Below are 22,947 nucleotides of genomic sequence, written 5' to 3' on the forward strand. Positions count from 1 at the left end.
GTGCTTCCTCTTCCGTGTTGTCTTGTCCTTATCAAGTGTGAATCGGTTCGTTCAATCAAACATCTGTACCGAATCGAAATCTGAAGGTGTGGTCTCACTGGCGTTGGCGCGTTCACACCGCTCATGCACTTGCGTGCCAACTTTGAGGATCTTAGCTCATCCATCCATCCATCACCGGTATTATCTCATTTCTACATCTCTAAGATTTGCTTAAGTCAAGTCTTCCAGGAAAGAACAAAAAAATTAAACTTTGACCGCTAGAGTCGTCTTCTATGACTTCACCACTTTTTTTCTTTGTGCGCGGAGCTCACGACCTATGTCCATAGAAGAGTTGCGATCGGCAGAGTTCGCTGGCCTCGCACGGCCACAGAACTGTGTTTGCATGGCCGCAGTGGCAGCGTTGCGGCTCGAGTCAGTTAATTCGCTCAATTTTTTTTTTAAAGCGACGGAGAGGGGCCTTCAGCCCTGTTCATCGTTAAACTCAATACCCGAAGAGAAAAAAGATAATAATTCCAACTCTCATGAGGGCATTGAGTAATTTCGACCATAGCTAAAGACAAATGCAACTGATGGGGGACGAAGGAGCAGAGGGAAGAGCAGGGGTCATGGTCACTGATTACGAATGGAGCGCGTGCTGTCAGCTGTCTATCAGTGGTCACACGGCCATGGGGGAGCGGTAATATCGCATTTCCGAGCTCACGTATACCGATGGATCGGGTAGACCCGATAGATAATTCACCTAATGTATTGATTCATGTGAACTCAATCACAAAATAATTATAAGGGTTGATATATCATCAAAAATCTCAAAGTAATACATTAATAATAAATTTATCTCAAATTTATTCTTTGATCACAAAAAAATTTAAATTAATACACTTGCGATAAATTTATTTTAAATTAATTTTTAAATACCAAAAACTTCAAATTGGTACAGTTGCTACAAATTTTCCATTCCCTATTGTACGTTAAATTGCGGACCCTAAACTGGTATATTTGTAACACATATAAGACAAAAAATCTAAATTAGTTCGTCCATCAACCGTCACGTGTCATCCAATTCAACAATTTAAAATAGAATTTAACGTGAACTAATAGACGGTAAATTTATCACAAGTATATCAATTTGAGATTTTTTGTGATTAAAAAAATTTATCAGGGGAATATGGATTCTTCATGATTAAAAAATTAATTTAAAATAAATTTAAATCATATTTACTAGTTTAGAATTTTTTATTATATTAACTTTAATTAGAATTCTATAATTCAAAAAGAACGAGCAAGAAAAGAATCTACGATGGTGCAGAGAAAAGAGAAGAATTGGGCTGGGAAGGGCCCCACTCTTGTCTTTTTTAATGTGTTGAAAAACCTGCATTTCGCCAAACTTTCACAGGCTGCAATCAACCTTTCTTATTTGACCAATTCGAGCAAACTGGCCCTCGACTCTCTGCATTTTTTGAGCCACTCCTCGTTTCCAAGTTTGCTGACCTACAGAGAGATCTCCATTTTTTAGTTTCGGCTTCCAAACTTGCTTTGGATTTCGCAATGTGCTGTACTGAGTTTGCTGCTATGTTGTTCAATTTTTTCTTCAAGGGAAGATCAAGAGAGATCGATGGAGTGGAGGCGAATGACGATGCAGCTGCAAATGATGAAACAACAAGAGGCGCTTCTTCTGCTCACACTTCAACAGAAGGTCAAGGATTGGCTCCTTCGTCCGGATATGACTATGAAGTATTTTTGAGCTTCAGAGGACCAGATACTCGAGCAGCTTTTACCGACTTCCTCTACACTCGTATGAAAGATGCAGGAATCCGCGTTTATAAGGACGATGAAGAGCTCCGCGTTGGGGAAGAGTTTGCCCCAGAACTTCTCCAAGCAGTTAATCAATCAAAGATCTCAATTCCTATCTTTTCGAAAGGTTATCCCTCCAGCGTATGGTGTCTCAAGGAGGTAGCCCAGATGGTCGAGTGCCAGAAAATTAGTGGACAAAAGATCATGCCCATTTTTTATGATGTGGCACCTTCAGAGGTTCGACATCAAACTGGGGGCTATGGAGAGGCCTTTCGTTCACATAAAAACAAGAAGCGGCATGATGAAAAAACTATGCAAGAGTGGAAGGATGCTCTCACTGCAGTTGGGGCAATAAACGGATGGAACCTGCATGGCAAGTGGGAGAACAGGTGATTGTTTTTGGCATTTCGTCTGATGTGGCTTCTTTCTTTACAATTATATGCATTTCAATTGCTTTCTTTTTCTACATATGTGTTAGATCGGTTGAAATTGAATTTTTTTTTTTCTGTTAAAGATTATGTTGCAGAAATCATGCTAAATAATCGCACAGTCCTGAATTTGTCCCTTTTTCATTTCAAACGACATATTTTTAGTTTAGGCCACTCATTAACCCATAGTACCGACGCTAATTCATGCACAATAAAAAATAAATCCTCGAAGAGCACGTGTCGGATAGGTCTGTAATTTTCAATTTGGTCTTGTCAGAATATAGGATGGTTGAACCCAATTTTCTAACTCGGTACCTTTTGACGTCATACAAACACCAGGCGAGAAGGAGAGTTTGCAAAAGCACTCACCGAGGAGGTTTTCCAAAAATTGAAAAAGGCTTATTTGGCGGTATCAGATCACTTGGTCAGTGTCGACAATCACGTGGATGCAATCATGATAATGATGGGTGCTCAGACAAGTGAAACACGGATTATAGGAATCCATGGGATGGGTGGCATCGGGAAGACCACTATTGCCAAATTGATCTACAATAAGCTTTTACTCGACTTTGAGTATCGTTGCTTTCTTGGCGATATTCGAGAAACGTCAAAACGTCAAGGCATTCAATTCTTACAGAAACAGCTCATCCGTGATATCCTCAAAATTGATGGGATTAAGATCATCAAAGAAATGTTGTCTGATAAAAGAGTCCTCCTCCTTCTCGATGATGTGGATCGCACGGAACATATGGATGCGCTTGTAGGAAACCATGGTTGGTTTGGCAAAGGAAGTAAACTTATTATTACAACACGAAACAAACAGGTTCTCAACGTTCCCGAAGAGGATCTTTATGAGGTTGGCCTCATGGATCCCTATCAATCTCTTCAACTTTTTAGCAAACATGCTTTCAGAAGAGATTCTCCTTTGGATGAGTACATCAACCAATCCAAGAGAGCGGTAGAAATTGCTGGAGGTCTTCCGCTTGCTCTTGAGGTCATTGGTTCACATTTAGGTCGCGTTGGACAGGATAAGGATATGTGGGACGCTGAATTGGAGAAGCTTGAAAGAGTTCCTCATGATAAAGTTCAGAGTAAACTGAAAATAAGCTTTGATGCATTAGATTTTCGACAACAACATATGTTCTTCGATATAGCTTGTCTTTTCATTGAATATGACAAAAACATTCTGGTTCATTTCTGGGATGAATCTAATTTTTACCCGAAAGTAGACATGAAAGTTTTGCGGAACATGTCTTTGATAAAGATCAACGAGTATAATGAAGTGTGGATGCACGACCAACTCAGAGACCTTGGAAGAGAAATAATTCTTAAAAAAAGTGGCATGCAGAAGGAGAAGCAGAGTAGAGTGTGGGATCCCGAAGAAGGATTGGATTTGCTCACGAGACATAACGTAAAATCATCCCCCTCCCCCGTATAAAAGTTTATGTTTCCTTTTTTTTTGGAATAAAAAGGCAGTTCCTTGTTGTATTGTGTAGCACCATTACGACTTCCTCAATCGTTTTTCCCCCCGCCTTCTTTTTTGCTCTTTTAAGATTATATGAATAATAGCACCGAACTCAATCGCTTAATAGAGTGGACTTGAATAAATGCGTTTCCCTTCAACTTTTTTGTTTTTAAATTTTCCCTTCGGACGGGGACAAAAAGAATGATAGTACCAAACACAGCTGCCTAATATAGTGGATTTGAATACATGCGTTCCCCTTCATTTTTTTTTTTTTTGGTTATTAAATTTTTCCTTTGGGCGGGGACGTAAAGAAGTTCAAGCTCTTCGTCTCAAGTTGGACCAGCAGCGTCGTTTTACCTACGAGGACTTTGAGAGCCTACCAGAGCTGAAATTCCTTGAAGTGGACGGTCGGAAAGAAGATTTTCGTGCCGAAGACAAGCTTCTTTGGCACGGAACCCCATCAAATGGTCTTGAGAAGTCATATCTCGTCCCTAAACTACGATGGCTTTCATGGCGCAATATTCCCCCAACATTTAACATTGCAAATTTCTCCATGAAAAATGTGGTTATTCTTAATCTATCACAGAGTACTATTATGCATGATTGGAAAGGATGGAGCCACATTCAAGTATGTCATATTTTAGACGACACTTATTATTTCGTCTTATTGGATTCAAAAGTAAACCTTTGCATGATTTTTCTTTTACGGGCGATGGAGAAATTGAAAGTTCCGGATCTATCCTACTGTTATAGGCTTGAGAGTCTACCGGACAATCTGGGTAAAGGTCTTGCGGGCCTGGAATACCTATCTACGAACCGGTGCGGATCATTGAAGACGCTTCCGGAATCAATCGGAGAATTGACGTCATTGATTGAGTTGGATATATCCCACACGTTGATCGAAGAACTACCTCGTTCCATCGGAGAGTTGAGGAATTTGAAAGCGGTGAAGATGTGGGACACTAAGATAAGCAAAATACCCGAGGAATTTTGGAAGATTGGGAAGCTCGAAAAAGTACAAGCCGTCGGACGTGTCGGGCGTTTACATGGAAACATAAGTGGTAGCATCTACGAGAATAAATCCCTGAGCATCTTGAAATTGAGGGAGGCGGTTATAAACGAACTACCGCCGCTTCCTGAAAGTCTTACTATTCTTCATTTGGATAAATTGTGCGTGGAGACGTTTCCAGATATCAAGAACCTCACTCATTTAAAGGAATTGGATCTGACATTCGCCCGACCTGGTGATGGTGGGAAATTAAATGGGCTTGGGGAAGATTGGATACCACGGTGGATTGTGGACTTGACCAAACTGGAGTCCCTGAGACTGGATTTTGATTATATGGTCACCGTATCAACAGACCTTAGCCTCCCTCCTCATCTCAAGTCCCTTAACCTCCGCTGCCCTAATCTCCGTCGCCTCCGGAGGCTTCCCTCAAGTTTATCCTCCGTACGTTTGGAGCAATGCTACTTACTTCGCTCGATGGAGGATCTATCGAATTTGAAGAATCTATCCTCCTTAAGTTTGAGGCAATGCTACTCACTTCGCTCGATGGATCTATCGGGTTTGAAGAAACTATCATCTCTCAAGATTGTCAACTCTGGAATTGCAGAGATTCAAGGCCTTGGTTGTTTGGAGAACCTACGAGATTTGTCGCTTGATAACCTTGAACGGTTGAAGGTACTACTTGATCTACGCAATTCAAACAAACTGAGGTGGCTTCACGTATTAAATTGCGATAATCTGGTTGAGATTGAAGGCGAACTACCACTGTCTTTGGATAAACTTAGTATTTTTGCCTGTCCTTCGTTAGTGAAGTTGCCCGATCTGTCCAACTTCGTGGGTAAGCATGTGATTTGGATACACGAATGCGAAAAATTAAATGTTGATGCAATTCTTGCAATTGCTCGAAACTATCCAGGAGTGTTGCATATTGAAGGATTTCAACAGCTACAGTTCCTGCCTGATCTAAGTGATCTGACAAATTCGAGCGAAATAACAAGTCTTCAGGTAAGAAGATGTGGCGATCTGGCCGAGATTCGAGGCAAACTACCGGAGTCTCTGGAAAAATTGGGGATTTATGACTGTAAATCTTTACGGGAGCTCCCCGATCTATCGAGCTCGACGAGGCTGCGAGAGGTTTCCATAGGTCACTGTGATGATCTGGGTGAGATTCAAGGCAAACTACCAGGGCCTTTGGAAAAATTGAAAATTTCTTCATGGAGATCTTTACGAAAGTTGCCTAATATGTCAAGCTTGATGAGACTGGAAGAGGTTTCAATATATAGATGTGGTAATCTGATTGAGATTGGAGGCGAATTACCACAATCTTTGAAAATTTTGAAGATTCGTTCCTGTGGATCTTTACAGGAGTTCCCTAATTTGTCGAGCTTGACAGGGCTGCAAGAGTTTTCCCTAGGTGAATGTGGTGATCTGGATAAGATTCTATGCAAACTACCAGTCATTGGAAAAATTGGAGATTCAATCTTGTGGATCTTTACAGAAGTTCCCTGATTTGTCGAGCTTGACAGTGCTGCGAGAGTTTTCCCTAGGTGAATGTGGTAATCTGGTTGAGATTCAAGGCGAACTTCCAGAGTCTTTGGAAATTTTGGAGATTCGATCTTGTGGATCTTTACAGAAGTTCCCTGATTTGTCGAGCTTGACAGGGCTGCGAGAGGTTTGCATGGTCAGATGTGGTAATCTGGTTGAGATTCAAGGCGAACTTCCAGAGTCTTTGGAAAAATTGGAGATTCAATCTTGTGGATCTTTACAGAAGTTACCTGATTTGTCGAGCTTGACAGGACTACGAATGGTTGTAGTGAATCATTGCTGGAAATTAAATGTGGAGGAAATTTCTTCTCTTTGCTCGGAGAAGTCGATCAAATTTTATGAGGACAGTCTGACCGACCTGAATCTGAATCTGGGGAACAAGAGAGAGGAATTTGAATCTGAAACTGAGGGAGAAGACGACGAGGAATAATTGCATATTCTCTTGAAAGCTTCTTGATGCACGACCACAAATTGTTTCCTTGTGCGCAAACTTTAAACAAATTGAGGCAACTTATTTCATCTGACCATCAATGTTTTCCCTTTTCTGCAATCAAATTTTTTCACATATATGAACAGAGAAGTTTCAGATGCACTTTTCAATTACCTTTTCACGAGTTGATGACTGAAAATCTGATGAAGGTATTGAAATTATGATAGCTCTGTACAACCATAGGTTCTTAAATATGCACAAATATTCTTCCTGTTTCCCTAGTTTGGTTTTTTTCTTTTTAGCTATATTTTCTTTGGATGGTTTCTCCTTGCTTTTATGTTTCCCAGCTGGAGGCATGCATGTCGATTGCTTCTTTTCTATTTGATATGTAACAAATCATTAGAGATCATTGTCAATTTGCCGCTTCACATATTTCAAAGTTGATAACCTTGCTTAGCATTGGAGATAACTTCATTACACGGCAAACAATTAGATGGAATGTGTGTTGGAAGGCCATATAACTATGGTTCTTATCCTGGAACTTTACAGCATAATTAACTCATCGATATTTAGACCAAAAAAAAGACAAATTCATTGATGCAACTGTGAAGAAGCAGACACTCTGTATTGATATACTTATGTTCAGTTCATTTTCCAGGAAAGGTGTGCTTCTTACTGGGATTTGCAAATGTTAGGGAGGAGTTATAAAATGAAGAAAGGCGAATTTCACTTCGGTAGCGGCATCAATAGTTGGCGCAGCAAAACTTCCATCTGTGACAAGAGAGAGGAGCTACCTAGCTTCTCCAAGGTATCATAAATCATCTCACAGTCAAAGGCTAGTATTTCAGTATGACTGGTGAGTAGGACATATGATAAGACTCTTCTCCATTATGGCCTACAACTTCTAGAAATGGTTATGCCTAGGTGATTATCAGAAACAGAAACCCTTCCATTCACCTAAAGCTATACTAGAGGAATCTTTTAGGTTTTAAGATGGACAAGAAGTGCTATGGGAGATATCTCAAATGACCAGCCTTTTTGCTGGTTGGTTTCTAATGTTGCCGAGAGGAATTAGAGTTCGAGAAACTTAAAGAAATCTTTCTGTGCAGGGAGCTGTGGCTCATTGGGCAGCTGCACAAACGAAGACTGCATAAAGGGAAATGAAGATGACATTTAATGTCGACTAAATTCCCGTTCACAATCTTGGGGGTGGTAAACTGTGGATTCATCTGTTGAGACAGAAACGTGAAGATTAGTGAGCGAAGTCATTGCCTGCGGATGAAATTGTTAAATCTGTTGAGCTTGATGTGAAGTTTCAGTTGAATGTTTTGCCTTTCTTTTCCAGAGAAGAGAAACCATTAGGGCAGGGCAGAGGGACTCGTCGTGCAATCTGGGGCATCATGTAATGTTTTGGGGGGTCAAAGGGCTATTTAAGCAAAACTGATTGTTGATTAATCTTTTTTTGTGGAGCCATAAGAATGAACATTGCACTTCATCTGCACGTGTGTTCTCTTCATTGATATTCAATAGAACTTTCTTATCAGTTCCCAAATATTCTTTAACCAGGAAAAACTTGAAGGTCTTGTCTGGATGGGGAGAAAAATTTGTGTGTGCTTGAAGAAGTGTATAGAGAGAGGCTGATCAGTTCCCATATGGTCTTAGTTGCGCCTGCTAAAACCAGTTCATGGACCTTTCCATGTGAAAATGGTACTCACGGTAGTATTGCTCATTTGCATGATAGGCACAAATTGTTGTAAAGTCGACCATCGCCAAAATTATCTACAATCAGTTTTCACATTTTGAGCACTGTTGCTTTGTTTCTAACAATTTGATACTTTAGAGTTCGAGGGTATTCAGTACTTGCAGAATCAACTCATCTCCTATCTCCAGAAAAGGAAATTTACTGAACAAGCAATGTTAATGAAGGGATCAATTTGACCAAACAAAAAAATGAGGGGATCAAGACAATTAAACGGAGACTATCTAGTAAAAGAGTTCTCTTCCATTTCATGATTTAGACCAGAAGAAACAATTGAATGCACTCGTGGGAAATATCTATGATATTCAGGCACACTGAATTCTTCAATGCTAAATATTGATCACTAAAGGATCTCAAAATTCTTAGTGCTTCGCATTGTTCATCGATGAGGATAATCTCTTCCATTTGTCGTTTGACATCTCTACCAAGGCCATCTTTCAGAAGCACCATAATATACAACTTTCCCTGTCGACTGGAGCCCTTACAAGCCATGGATACTTGTCTTTGAAGACAAATGTAGATGTGCACAGAGCCATCCTGACTCAATTGGCAATCTGCAATCGCTACTAGAGTTAGATGTCTCCTACACGTGCATTAAAGAGCTACCTGACTCAATGGGAAACATGAAAAGTTAGAAACAAGTGAGGGCGAATAACCGTTCCAATGGAAAGATACCTAGTGCCTTGTGGTTGCTTTAAAAGCTTGGAGAACTAAATGCAGCACACGCTGAAAGCTTGCCACTTGAAATTATAAATGACATTTGCAGATTCTACCTTGAAATTGACTCTGATCGAAACATACCGAAGTGCCATGGCTTCCAGAAAGTCTTGTCGGTTTACATATTGATACATCCATGACAACATTTTCAGATTTCTCAAACCCGACAAGTTTGAATAGCTTGTATTTGGCCATTCGACCGGATCCTTACCCGTTGAACAATTGCCATGGTGCATTGTCATATCAAATAAACTGGAGTCTTTGACTTTGTTGTCTGCTGTTGCGACCACCTTATCAATAGATATTGATCAGCTTTCTCAACTCAAAAGACGAGAATGCCGGTGCGCTAATTTGTTGTGCCTCCCAAAGCTTCCCTCGACTTTTTCTGTTGAATCTTGCTGGTGGATGAGAACAGTGATGGATCTCTCAAGCTTGAAAAGATTGTTAGAACTAAGAATGGAGAACTTTGCAATAGCAGAGATTATTGTAGTAATGTGGATTTTGGGGAATCTATGAATTCTGGAGCTCTTCAATCCCGAAAAAGGGTGATTTTCCTTGAGCCAACTCGTTTGAAAAAGTTGGAAGTCGGTTGCACTAGAATATTGTAGTAATGTGGATTTTGCTCATCGCAAACTACCGGAATCTCTGGAAGAATTGTTGATTGAAGGCCTTGACATCCTCAATGTGAGTTGATGGGGTTGGAGTACTTACCGGAGACAGTATAACACGTGTGAGGCCCGATTGTTTCAACTTGAAGAGATTCAAATGATGGGATGTCCGGCATTGCTTAGGAGAATCAACCATTTCTCGAAAAATTTAAGATGACAAGCTCTGCAGAGGAGTGCAATTTCAAATAAGAAGTGCATGCGATTCTTGAAAGGTCCTGCAGTTACAACCAGATATGTTATCTAGGAAGCTTTGAGACTTAAAAAAATTGCTTATTGCCCTATGTCATTTCAGCAGACATTCATTATTGCCATTCCTGGAATCGTTTTTTTTTTTTTAATATTAAATTAGAATCACAATTTGGTAAGTCAACTTGAGACTTGAACCCTTGCATAGTTAGTTACACGCCATGTTTGCAACCACTTTCTACCTTAAGATGGATGGCTGTAAACTACTCATGAAATGGGATCATGGTTTCTTTCGATCTATTTCATGAGCTCGATATGCTTTAGGTATATTCTCTTTTGATGGTTTTGGTTGGCGAATTAAGTTGCCAACATATTTAAAAAAAAAAGGTCAAATTGATGCTAGTTTTACTACATTCAAGTACATTAATTTTGTCAATTTGCACGTTGATCTTTTATGTGAGATCCTCGAAATCTGTTGGGTTGTACTGTAAATTTGAAGCTAATATCCATACCCCGTTAAATTTGTTACACCTTGAACAACGAAGGGCATACTCAAATGTGTAGGCTTTAATCGGGGACAGAAGCTCTGTCATTCACCTTCTGGTTATCCTAAGAATGGAGCTTCAGGAAGAAAAATCTCTCCCTGACGAAAGTACTATATGATGACTTGAGCTTTTCCTCTCGATAACAACAAAGAAAAATTTACATGATCTTTATGTGCAGGTAAACTGTGGCTAAGTCAGTTAATGCGTAGAATTGACAACCAAACTCAATCAAGTAAAAAAATATATAGATGTGAGGACAATATATCTTTTTCCAGCACTTCGGTTTTGTACTCTAGCTTTTTTACCTTGACGTACAGACTCTTTTTAACTAATCATAAGGTGTCGAGGGCTTAGCTGGTCTCTTGCACAATGTGCTTTGGATGGTAATAGTTACTAGCAATATATCTTTTGAAATGATGAAGGGAATTTAGTTTTTTTTTCAGGTTTCCACTGATTCTAATTCCTGTATGTCAGAAAAAAAAGAGGGTAAAAACTTACAACTTTCGTCCCAAAGGCTGATCAGTGGAAATGATGCAAGACAAGGTCATCGTCTGTTCCCAAGGTGGCTTGATTTAACAGTTAATCTGCATGACTCCCTTCTCTCGAATGAAACCACCCACGACAAGAGCACTACCAATGCACGCAATAACTAACCGTGTTCGAGCTCACGTGGTCCTGCTTCGTCGCTCTTTCACGGCTCGGGCCCCTCGATCGAACGCCATCATCATCGTCTGCCGGACTGATGCTAGGCGAGACGAGATCCGCGATCGTCGAGGACGTCATCGATCAGGTTGTGCCAAGAAACAACACCGCTCCACCGCGGCAACGAGAAAACAAACACAAATGAAATGAAACTGTACAGCCCCGTGGAATACAGATGCGGCCCATGTACGAGAGAAGCTGGACTTATGGAGCAAAGACAAAAACCAGCATGAGGCGCGACGCACATTGGGACAGAAAATTGGCTCCTCCGTACGTTTAGATGGGTTTGATTCAGTATCTGAAATGAGCTTTGAAAAAATACAAATACCTTCTATCTAAAGGAATTTAGGAAAATACTAATTGTGTTTGGGAAGATCACATTTGAAAATGGGCTTTGGATTGAATGGCGTTTAGTAAAAATAAGATTTCAAAAGGGCTTTAAATGCAATTTTTTAACTTTTAATTAAAAAATTTCCCATAGCTGCGAAGAAGATAAACAATAAAAAGGGAGGCAAAATCGAAAATATAGGAAATTGATGAGGTTAGTTTTGGAAGGAAAAAAATCTTGTAGCATTTGGCGAAATGCTGAAAGCCAATGCCAATTCCATTAGCATTGGGCTTTCGGCTTTTACAACGCTAGCATTTGGTCAAATGCTGGTTTAAAGCTGAACCAAATACTTCAACATTCTTTTAATGGGCTTCGAGGGTGAAAGCCCCTTGCGATTGTTAAATCAAACCCACTGAACAAGCCGGCATCTGTATTCTATGTGGAGGTAGGCGGAGGCAAGTAGAGATGGGGGTGGGCAGGTAGAGATGGGGGTGATCAAGCGGCAATGGCGGGCGGCAATGGCGGGCAAGCGGCTGGCGGGGCTGGCGGCGAGTAATAATAAGAAATTTCTTTGTAAAAAAATTGATTTTTTAAGAAAAATTTTAAAAAATTAATTGCTTGTTTTAGTAATATCACTTTTCTTAATAAATTATAAGAAACAAGTATTCTATGATTTGGTTAGATATAAAAGTATTTAAGTAATGCGAATCGGGTCGGATATAGATCATTAAACTTGTACTATATGAAAATAAGTCAAAACAGATTAAATGGGTTAATATGGATCGAATCATATTCAACCCATCCCAAATCTGATCCGACCCACTCATTTGACATCTTTAGATTTTATCAAGTCTGGTAAACCAAACTACAGGCCCAAGATTAGATTGACAGGTAAAGTTATGAACGCATTCATTCAACAGAAATCATGAAGTTGTATTTACAAGTACGACTCGTTCAACTTCGCCCAATTTACATTCAGAGTGAATTTGAGTAGAGAGCTCCTATGCGTCTTGTGATGGATATGGACAACAGATCGATTGAATGCATTTCACGGCCGTCATCACAGAGGTCCCTGATGATCTTTGAGAAACCAGGTGCTGACCCAGGAGCATTTTAACTCAAGTTGTTCTTGGCATCGGAGTCCGAAGGCAGCCTCAATGCAGCAGCAGAAGGATTCCTGGAAAGCATTAGATTTCCATTGACATCTTCACCTCCATATTCCTTCAATCGTGGGTCCATGACGATTTTGCACGATCTCCATGTTTCAGCCATTAATCCCACACCATAGTAGACTACATGGTCCGCGATGCTGTTGCCAGTTACCGATCTGCAGAGACGCGCACTCTCATCAGTCATCAATATATTCCTGGAAACAAAGGACTGATATTCTCGAAAACAAGCCTGTCTGTCTCATGACTTATTGCTGCTAGAATGACAAATCTACAAACTAATTGCTTGAACGAGTAGCTTCAACTGAAACTACCTCATTACCTGCTGCATGATGGATCTTCGCCAGAGCTATCGCAAACTTTCTCAACCTGATAAACCAGACTACCAAATCCTATATTGTACAGCCATACCTACAACAAACGGGACAGTCGAATTGCATGTGAACACAGCAAAGATTATGACTAGTCATCAGAGAAGCATGTGGAATCAAATCATTTTCTCATTATCACACATCAATATGTTTATCCGCGGCTATCTTTGAGCTAGTCACCAATAATCATAAGCATTAGTAGACATACAATATTTGAAACGTGTATAATTGACAGACCTTAAGACTAGGTCATCAGAGAGAGAGAGAGAGAGAGAGAGAGAGAGAGAGAGTATATAGCAAACATTATTATGCGTCTCAAACTTTGCAATCACGAAAGTACTCATGATTGCTCTTGCAGGAATGAGAGTTACTCAAGTATATCTGAAAAGTCATGAGTACTACGAACTACCTTGCTTTGCTAAGAAGATAAAAAACAAGACAGTTACATTTGATAGGCTGAACAAAGAGAGAGTACATACATTGTTGAAATAAATGAGAATTCACCGGTTAGATTGGTTGAAAGAAATGAAAGCAATCGTTAAATTCAGTCAGCGACAATTCCCCATAATTTGCATGATATTCCGTCAAGATCAAAGCCTTACCTCTCTAGGGAAGTGATGGTAGGTCTTCTGTGGGAACCGAGAATAGTACGGAGGCAAATGAGGCACAATATCATGTCCATTAGTAATACGTATTGAATGTGGCACGCAGTCACTGTAGTAAGACGCAAATGCTGCATTGCCAATACGAGGTTGTCCAAATGTTAAAACCTGAACATTTCGTGCTTCATGATTGACCTGGAAATGAAGTGTCCCCAGTTATATAAGCAAATCAAGCAAATGCTAGAACTGAAAAAACAGACTCAGCACACAAAATTAGACAGCCATATAACTTGAATGTTAATACATCAATAGCCCTTTCTGGACCGTAAAAGAACACTACGCAGCAATAACGATATATCGCATATCTCATACAACGGTGAAAAATAGAACGGTCCTTTTTTACCATGAGGGTCGAAGGTCTAGTCTTATTCTGTCAAGAACCCATCCATAAGTTTCCCAACACCAAACCCCACACACACGCCAAAGCCAACCCACCCTCAGCCCCAAGAAAAGGTGCCAACAATATGGAATAGTGGGATTGGGGGCGAATTTACAAACGAGGCACATTTAAATGAGGCCACAAGAAGCAATTGGATATTGGTGGCATGAGTCACATCCTGCTAATGACATAAACAAAAATTCCAGGTTCATGGTCAACATGCCCCTTGAACTCCAAAACTTGCTGTCGTAAATAGCGAAGAAGAAACTAAATCGAAAATAGGGCCACGACGCATGGGCATGATGTCACAATCAGCTAAGAACAAATTTTAGCGAGAAACCCGAAAACAAAAGTGAAATGTTAAATCATTGGTGTTAGGATGATATATACCTGCTACTAATACTGCGAGAAAAGGTATAGTCTAAAGTTTACGCAACCTATGATCCTACCACTGGCCACATGAAAGTTTGACTCTAAAAAAATCACCACTTGTCGTGGAGAGAGAACCAATGGGACAAGACTTTGGGGTGGGTACCCTTTTCTGGTACCAGTTCAGCAACAGGTGCCTACAAAAGTCACTGGACTATTCTATATAATACAGCTGAGACAAAGGCATAGTTTGGACATACTGGAATCGGCTCCAGCCAACCAATAACATATATGGCCCAGTAGTGCGACTGAAGAGGAGCTGCTTCATTTGATTAGAGAGAGACAAACAGAAAGAGCGCTCAAAACACAATTTAGGATTGATATATAATCTATCTTAAGATGTATTAGCACTTTAAGATTACATGACTTAAATTTGTGCTTCAAGTGCCTAAAAAAGTTATATGTCCGCACAATAAACATATCAACAATCCCATAGATTTTCCAGCAAGTAGAAATTGTAATGAATATTTGGATATCTTTACCCACTACATTTAATTATTCAATCAAATCAAAGCTCCAAAGCCTAACATGTACGACTCAATTCGCACAACTGATGCTTCTATGATAGGTTGTTTGCGTAAAGGACTGTCAGTACCCCATTCTGCTTGTGTTTTGTCTATGGGTTGAATTTGCCAAAAATGTAAGAATACAAGATGCTAAGTATGACGAGTTGTAAATATAAATAAGAGAGCCATAGAAAGTTCAAGATCCACATAAAGAGTCTAGACTCCTAACAGACCAAAACTGAACAGTTGGAAGAACACGATAGAAAAGAAACCAATGAAATGCCATCCATAAGAATTTTTTTTTCAATTTATCTTACCACAAGATCAAGTCCGCAGAAGGATGCCATAGCCCCTCCCATAGAATGCCCCGTCACCATAACGTTGATGTCTCCATATAAATCCTTGGCTCTCATAACAGCATCCAAAATACCAGGTCGAATTGTCGTATTGTGATAAGCATAATAAAATCCATGATGAACCTAAGCAACAATCGATAGAGTGACACTGTAACTCAATCCAAATCAGAAGTATCCAGAGGTTGCAAGAGGCTTATCATCTCCGGAACTCACCATGGCACCAGGCATGCCAGGGTAATTTATGTCAAGCTGTTTCCAATAGAGATCTTCAACCCAATTCTGTATGCTGTAGACATAAGTACAAGTAATCACTGACGGAAAAGCTCAAATGATAAAGAGACATGACAAAGTTTTTCACAAAACAAAATAAGTGAAGTATGTGATCTCCTAGTGAGTTCATCTAAAATTACAAGAAAGTAACTTTAGTTTCTTGGTGGGAATGATTCATCCTTGTTTCCATTCGAATGGATAGTGGACCCATGTGCCTTGTGTACGCATTCATTGAGGCTTCTCTCGTTAGCTTAAATTTTCATGAAATCCTTTGCATGTCAGTTGTAAGGGGAAGGATTGCTAAAGTGAACATGCATACCTATGTTCTTGAGTTCCTCTGAAAGCTATAACCATAGCATTAAGGTCCTTGGCCACCCCAACATATGCCTACAGGTATATATTCATGGTTTAGATTAGAGAACAATTAGATGCAATTCAAACATAGAGGTATCACAAGCATCGAAATTGATAGGCCATTGTAACATGAACCATATACCTGTAAGCAGTGCTGAACATCAACTATCAGTTCAATGACTTCGAACCCCTGCTTTCAAATCAAAAAGGCATTAATAACCAGTTCAGAAGTTCCTAAGACAAGCCAGCATATGCACACAAAAATCTCATCTCAAGAATTGGCTCTTTAATACGGAGGATCCATTCTTTACGTAACTTTAGCAACAATGCTACATTAAAATGTAGTCAAATTACCTTGGTTTTTCCATCACATCTAGAACATGTCCAACTAATAAGTTCCGTCAAATCTGACATGTAAACCTGCAACATAAAGCTTTGCATTAAATTTAAATTTTATTGTATTGAAATGGTGAAACCTGATGCAACAACAACAAGCTCTTGGTAAATGTTAATTTTTTTTCAAAAAATACTTACGGCAGAGGCATATTCCACCAATATCGTGGCAAGAGTGTGATTGTAAACAGCTTTATGAGCCTTGGACCTCACTCTAAGTTCTGCATTTACCAGTAGAGAAAATGTCGCATTGAAATGGGGTCACAAACTCATTCAATACGAGCAATGAAGCAACGTCCTTGTGTCTATTTCAAGCTATTTTAACAAATCAAGTGAGAGGAACACTTTCCAGAAACATTAAATGAAAACAATATTCAGTACATTTTTGCAGTCCTTCTCTGTGAACAGAAACAATTATTTACACAATCCAATACTATGAAAGGTGGATAAGTAAACAACATAAGGCCCCCCTTTCCCACAAAGCTACTCCACTAAAACCTAGAGGCCACAGTCCACTGCTCGACTGGACTAAAGCTGAATAGCCGCTATTCGATCACTGTGAGCAATCAACAGATTTTATCCCCAAAGTAGGAACAGCAGAAGGAGATTTCCATCAAACAAATATAAGGAAATTCTGTCAATCTGACCATATTTCAGGTGTAGAATTGCCCCGAACTCGGTAAACTAAGAGTTTAACAAAACCAACCAAATACAACACAGCGCTCGAAACAGTTATATGCTCGGAAAACATTCAACTGCCCACCCGAGGGATCGTTCAGCCATAGTTTGCCCCATTCAAACAGGCACCACAGCTCCACGACACAGTCAACGATTCCCCCCAACCCTGCAATACCTAATCCGCCAAATTCACAATACAATTCTCACTGTCCAAGCTCAAAACCAGCGTACTCAATCCTAGAGCCTGTCTATTGGCACCTTATCGCTATCAAAACTCCCAATCCGAATTGACTCGAGAGGATCAGAGCCAGTAACTGATGCATGGACGCCAATTGCAATTTACCTCTCGCCCCACTTGCGGCAATCAAGCACGCCAGAACCATCAACCTCAACCACGACCCGCTCCGCTCCATACTCTGCAAGAGAAACGGATCGAACAGCGTCATCGAGGGGGGGAAAAAAAAGACAAAATCGCGCCAGAAAAAAAAAAAAAAACTCAATCTCAGTACCTTTCATATACGCAAACGCTTACAAGCAATCAAATGGCGCGATCGCCCGCCGAGATAGAGAGAGATTGATTGCGAATACGTTCGAATTCAATCTCGATTATGGTCTCCCCGGTTCGTGGAATTTATGGCGATTTGGGTGATGGATGGGTGATAGAAAGCTACGGCGATTTGGGCCAAACCCAGCGGACGACGACGAGTTTGCATATTTCCTGATTTGCCCTGCGGATCTTCTCCCGTTGGCGGCAATATAGGGCGTCGCGTTCGGTGATTTCGTCGTTTGCGTGAGGGCAATGAAGGAAGTTTGGCTAAAATCGGGCCGTTGAGGAAGACGGCGCGGCGATTTCTTCTGTCGTATTTTAGCCCCCCCGAGAGAAGGACACGTGCTTTCAGACAAGTTTGGGTTTCCCTTGATGTCTCCATGTTAGCAATTTGACTCGGCTTTTGGTTCATTTAGTTGGTTCAAACTAGAATTCCATAAAATACACAAAAATTAATTTAATATCCGTGGAGGTATATGAAAAATGCAAATACTACTTCAATTAGATATTTTTCGAATTCAAGCTTTAATTGATCTAATAACCCAAATTATTTAAATTTGAAAAGAATGTAATTAAACTCGGATAACTACCGAGTGGAGCTTAATTGGGAATTATGGTAGAGGCAAAACCACTTCGGACTGATCGGATCGGGAACAGCCCAGACCGGACCCAATCGGTGGTCCGATTTTCGGTTCCGGAAGGTGGTAGTTCGGTTTTCGGTCCTTAAAAATGGAATTGGTGGCCGGGCGATATGGTTCCCCGATCATGCAATACAAGGCTGGATCGGGCCAAGTCAATTTTAATTATTTTAAAAAAAAAAATTAAACGTATCCTAAATCTTATCTAATGTTTCCCGTGGCCTCTCCCCTTCTCGCATCTCGGCCTCGCCTTCCTTAGCATTTCGCCCTCTTTCTTGGTTGATCCGTGCCTTTTGAGATGATCTGTTCTTCAAGACGGCAAACCGCTTTTAGAGTCCAAGCACGAGCATCGTCAATGCAAGTTTTTTCTTATGCCACTGTGGGTCTTGAGAGAACTTTCTTTTATCCCGTGCTGGATCTTATCTGCACTTTGCATGTGATCTCTACTGGATTGCTTATGTGAATTTGCAAATGATGCATCAACGAGAATGCTGGGTCGATAGTGAGTTTTGATGGGTCACTCCTTAAACTTCAAGTCACTCTTGCTGCAAACATCTTTCTTGACTTCTTTACTGCCCAAGTACTGATCCAGATTCAAGTTCTCAAAATCTCATATTTATGCTACCAATGACAACGGACCGAAGCATGGAGATCATAGCAAAATGCAGAGGAGAGAGGTGTACTCCGGATCACCATCCAACTTACAAGGATTTGGGAGTGAAAGAGACAAAATAAAATTCTATAGTTTATTACCGGTCCCATTGGACCGCCCGGAATCGAACCGTATCGACAATCTGGTCCGATTCCCGGTTCTTGAGGAGAATCGGACCGGACCGAGAACCACTCACCCCTAAATTATGGAACCTACTCCTCTGGATTTGAGAGAGAGCTTGAGAATGCGACTTGCTATTACGGATCGATTCTTGAATATTCCCGATGTACTTATGTTGAACCCGATACAATAATTTCTGGTTTTCCAAGATATACCTACTTATAGAATTTGATGTCGAGTCATTTTGTCTCGAATGTGCGAACTATTTGTAATTGCCCTGTATTTGGAACTGATAACTGCCTTCAAAATCGCGGCACATACTTGATCAATATTATATACGAGTTGCACAAACATAACACGTAATAGAATACAAAAAAAAAAAAAACATAAAAATGTCCATCAACTTTGAGAAAGTAATAGGATGTTTTCACTGGCTATATAGATGTAAAAAGAGTTTGTGACCTCCAAAAATAAGTCATAAAATGTACATTTTAAGAAGGCAAAGAGCGTGAATGAATTTTTTTTTCTTTTTATGTATCGCATTTAACGCGCACCGATGCCATAAATAAGAACATTAACGTGCGTGCAACGTGTGCTATATTCGGGGGCTGTCACGAAATTATATTGTTAGCCGAGTATTTATAAAACTACAGAGAAAATAGTGCACAAAACGACAATCGGAAGTTAAAGATAAGCAGAGATTCTAGAAAAATGATTGTCGGGAGTAAAATGATCGATTTTGTAAAGACCAATCTCAAAGTTTTTCCTCTACGTGTAGTATAGACAAACCATTTGCTCACCTAAATTAAGCCAAACTTCATAAGCACATCTCATTCACTTGAAAAGGAAAAAAAAAAGTAAACATGGAAAAATCGCGACCCACCCTCCAGAACGGTAACCCAATGATAGGGGGGGTCGCACGGTCTATCACGAGTTCATAAATCTGAGTTATATCATAAGCAAACTTCCGGCTTGTTAGTCGGGCATTCCGGACTTCTACCATGTCAATGAAAGCTACAACAGCAAACACGTACACATATATGAATAGATCGGCTAATTATGGCTCAAACTAAATTTATTGTAACGGTGACACGACACGACTCTTATGATAACATCAAGACTGGATAATCGTACTAATCATCCATTCTTACTCTTTATATATATACAAAAAAAAAATAAAAACTATGCAATCCATCACGACTTGGGCGGGGCCGAGCCGGACCACCACCGGTCCTCGAGCTGTGGGGGGGAAGGTCCATGTCCCGCGTGAGCCGACGCTGGCTTCGGTTCCCACGGCGGGAAACGAAAACACGTTCCCCCAACTACTCTCCGACTGGCGGGAAACTTTCGCACCACTCGCATTAAACTTAAAAAATGAAAAGAGATGACCGAAATAAAAAGAAATAATAATAATAATAATGAAAACGGAAAACTATTTAAAACAAAATTACGAAAAAAAGCAAACCCTCCTCTCGCTTCCTCCATTTTTGGGGACACCGACTCGGATCAAACGGGACTCCGACTCTCCTCCTCCTCCTCCCTCTCTTTAATTCAGATCGTCACTTCTGATTCCGATTCGGCCTCTCACTCTCTCTCTGGAGAACAAGCAAGCGACGACCTCGATCGATTTGTCGATCTCCGGCGAAACAGGTCTTCAGCACCGCCATGGCGAGGCCCTCGAAGCAGCAGGCGTCGTCCGATGAGGGCCTGTCCGACGGGTACGAGGAGGAGGAGCAGCAGCAGCTCAACGAGCCCGTCAACGAGGAGGACGAGGAGGAGCTCGAGGCCGTCGCCCGCTCCGCCAGCTCCGCCGACGAGGACGACTCCCCTTCGGCCGCCGACGCCGACGAGAATGGGGAGGCCGAGGAGGAGGAGGACGATGAGGTTCCATGTTTGCCTGCGCCGCTTTTCTTTTTTTCACTGGATTAGTTGGAATCTTTTGGCGCCGGATCTCTTGCTTGCTTTCTATGGTTTTGCGGGGGTCGTTGCGGTTATAGGTCTCTCTGGTGTTTTGCGCTAGGAAGTGGATGGGTGCTTCGTGTTTGAATGCAAGTTTTTCAGAAGTTTCAGAATGAGCGTTGGATTTCGATCGAGGATGTTGAGTTAGGACACTCGATACAAGTTGCTGTTCTACTGGTTTCTCGTGATTCTTTTACTGCATTCGGTTCTGCAGACTGGCGCTTGCTATGTTGATCCTCCGTTTTACTAATGTGTCGCGCATAATGAAGTCTAAAATTACACAAGTATATACATACAGAACTTGTTCTGTAAGGCTAAAATTAGCACAAGAGTCGAAGCATTTTCAAGGCGAACTGTTTTCTTGCTCTTTTTTCGGGGTTTTCTATTTCCTGGCGTAATCTTGGTTGGATAAAGAAGAGTTGAAGTTAGGAATTTCCTTGCTTGGAGTGTAGGTATGGTATTCAACCTTAATATTATGCTTGCCAAAAATTATGCCTTCTTTGGGAGGGATGTCTGTTTACTTTCTTCTTCTTCTTTTTCTAGTTGGTTGGTTTTGTATCTCCATGGCTAGAGGACTCAAGCAGAACTGCAACTTTTCGTTTTTCTTATATTTCAAACTGATGACTGGGATTTTCCCTTTTTGTTTTGACATTTCCTTGTGATTGACGACGCTTCATCAATTACCTCACCAGATACAAAGTGGGCGACAGTGGCAAACAAAACTCGTTTATCTTGCTTTGTTTTTGTCTTTACATACCCATTACTTCTTAAGTTGGCAAGTGCTTCCATACGTCTGAAATGTTGTAGTTAGACTTGTAAGTGTGACTCAGTGATGATGAGAAGCGTTGCCACTCTTTATTTACATAATTGACAACGAGCTCACCAAGGTAAGGGAGATAAAAACAAGACGACAATATATATTTCCCAAAGCTTTGGTGGAGTACCCCTGGCTTTTACCGTAAGGTACAAACTCTTAACTTATCCTACGATCTCAAGGACTTGGTTCCACAATGTGCTTTGAATGGCCATAATTTGCAATAATATCATTTGAAATGATGAAGGAAATTTAGTTTTCCAGGTTTCCACTGATGTTAATTCCTGCATATGAGAAAAAAGAAGGTAAAAGCTTTGAACTCTCGTTCCAAAGGCTGATCAGTGTTACATGTCAAAAGCCAATATGATACATAAGTTGTTTACCTCCTAAAAGTTAAGATTAAGGTTGCCAGTGGAAACGATGCAAGACAAGGTCATCATCTGTTTCCAAGATGGCTTTATGGAACAGTTAATCTGCATAACTCCCTGCCAGGACACAGTTCAAGTACTTGTGCCAAGAAGTCTTTTGTTACAATGTGCCTATAGTAGAAGGTAAGGTCACAGATTGAGTGGTGGTCTCCCAAGGCACTCTTTGGTTCACCTTATAGAGCAGGTTAATTGCCTAAACATGCAAGTGTCACAGTTCCAAAGTTCACACGTCTGCTAATTTTGTGAAGTTCGATACGAGTTATGTTTTTTTTTTTTTTTGGGCTGTCGAAGTTCGACCAAGTTCAACACCCCATCCTCCTCCTCCCCCGCCAACAACAACCGCCCCCCACCCCCCCCCCCCACACACACACACACACACACACACACACACACACACACACACACACACACACACACACACACACACACACACACACACACACAACCTCCCAACCCACCCAAAAAAACAACAGGACAAAAAAAGGAAAATAGCTGCGTGAGTAAACTATAAATAGCTCAGCTAAGCATCCACGCATCCTTAGGTTTTATCATATCTGGTAAACAAAGCTGCAGGCCCAAGATTAGATTGACAGGTAAAGTTGCAAACGCATTCATTCAATAGAAATCACGGAGTTGTACTTACAAGTATGAC

At 40.7% G+C, this 22,947-nt stretch overlaps 3 protein-coding genes across 4 annotated transcripts; 2 read left to right on the forward strand and 1 right to left on the reverse strand.

The window, feature by feature from the left end:
- The first annotated feature begins 569 nt into the window (after nucleotides 1–569).
- On the forward strand, nucleotides 570–3,657 carry LOC125314787 (disease resistance protein L6-like). The gene is made up of 3 exons (XM_048277915.1): nucleotides 570–676; nucleotides 1,599–2,180; nucleotides 2,559–3,657. The coding sequence occupies exons 1-3, from the start codon at nucleotides 570–572 to the stop codon at nucleotides 3,655–3,657; spliced, it is 1,788 nt and encodes a 595-aa protein (XP_048133872.1).
- Nucleotides 3,658–4,396: 739 nt separating this feature from the next.
- Nucleotides 4,397–6,665, forward strand: LOC115731903 (disease resistance protein L6-like). Its single transcript, XM_048277920.1, has 2 exons — nucleotides 4,397–6,104; nucleotides 6,217–6,665. Exons 1-2 carry the CDS (start codon nucleotides 4,397–4,399, stop codon nucleotides 6,663–6,665), a joined length of 2,157 nt encoding a protein of 718 aa, XP_048133877.1.
- A 5,958-nt stretch (nucleotides 6,666–12,623) lies between these two features.
- On the reverse strand, nucleotides 12,624–17,832 carry LOC125313582 (lipase-like). Of its 2 annotated transcripts, XM_048273255.1 has the most exons (12): nucleotides 17,647–17,832; nucleotides 17,481–17,553; nucleotides 17,223–17,312; nucleotides 16,601–16,680; nucleotides 16,421–16,486; nucleotides 16,209–16,256; nucleotides 16,032–16,099; nucleotides 15,656–15,728; nucleotides 15,404–15,565; nucleotides 13,713–13,907; nucleotides 13,062–13,150; nucleotides 12,624–12,897 (listed from the first exon to the last, which is right to left on the reverse strand). In XM_048273255.1, the coding sequence occupies exons 2-12, from the start codon at nucleotides 17,548–17,550 to the stop codon at nucleotides 12,684–12,686; spliced, it is 1,155 nt and encodes a 384-aa protein (XP_048129212.1). In that variant the 5' UTR covers nucleotides 17,551–17,553; nucleotides 17,647–17,832; the 3' UTR covers nucleotides 12,624–12,683. The 2 variants fall into 2 exon arrangements, with proteins under 2 accessions (XP_048129212.1, XP_048129213.1); XM_048273256.1 differs by lacking the exon at nucleotides 17,223–17,312.
- Nucleotides 17,833–22,947: the final 5,115 nt, after the last annotated feature.

This window comes from Rhodamnia argentea, chromosome 1 (assembly GCF_020921035.1).
Source record: "Rhodamnia argentea isolate NSW1041297 chromosome 1, ASM2092103v1, whole genome shotgun sequence".
NCBI lineage: Eukaryota > Viridiplantae > Streptophyta > Magnoliopsida > Myrtales > Myrtaceae > Rhodamnia > Rhodamnia argentea.

Bases quoted from the DNA above. Each gene is read 5' to 3' on its own strand.
- LOC125313582 (XM_048273255.1), bottom strand. From the start codon at position 17,550: ATGGAGCGGAGCGGGTCGTGGTTGAGGTTGATGGTTCTGGCGTGCTTG. The intron at 13,908-15,403 runs GTAAGATAAATT...CTTCATTTCCAG, and splicing joins TCTGCGGACTTGATCTTGTG to GTCAATCATGAAGCACGAAA. The intron at 13,151-13,712 runs GTAAGGCTTTGA...CGTTTGTTGTAG, and splicing joins ACCATCACTTCCCTAGAGAG to GTATGGCTGTACAATATAGG.
- LOC125314787 (XM_048277915.1), top strand. From the start codon at position 570: ATGGGGGACGAAGGAGCAGAGGGAAGAGCAGGGGTCATGGTCACTGAT. The intron at 677-1,598 runs GTAATATCGCAT...CTTCAAGGGAAG, and splicing joins CACACGGCCATGGGGGAGCG to ATCAAGAGAGATCGATGGAG. The intron at 2,181-2,558 runs GTGATTGTTTTT...TACAAACACCAG, and splicing joins CATGGCAAGTGGGAGAACAG to GCGAGAAGGAGAGTTTGCAA.
- LOC115731903 (XM_048277920.1), top strand. From the start codon at position 4,397: ATGGAGAAATTGAAAGTTCCGGATCTATCCTACTGTTATAGGCTTGAG. The intron at 6,105-6,216 runs GTGAATGTGGTG...CGAGCTTGACAG, and splicing joins GCTGCAAGAGTTTTCCCTAG to TGCTGCGAGAGTTTTCCCTA.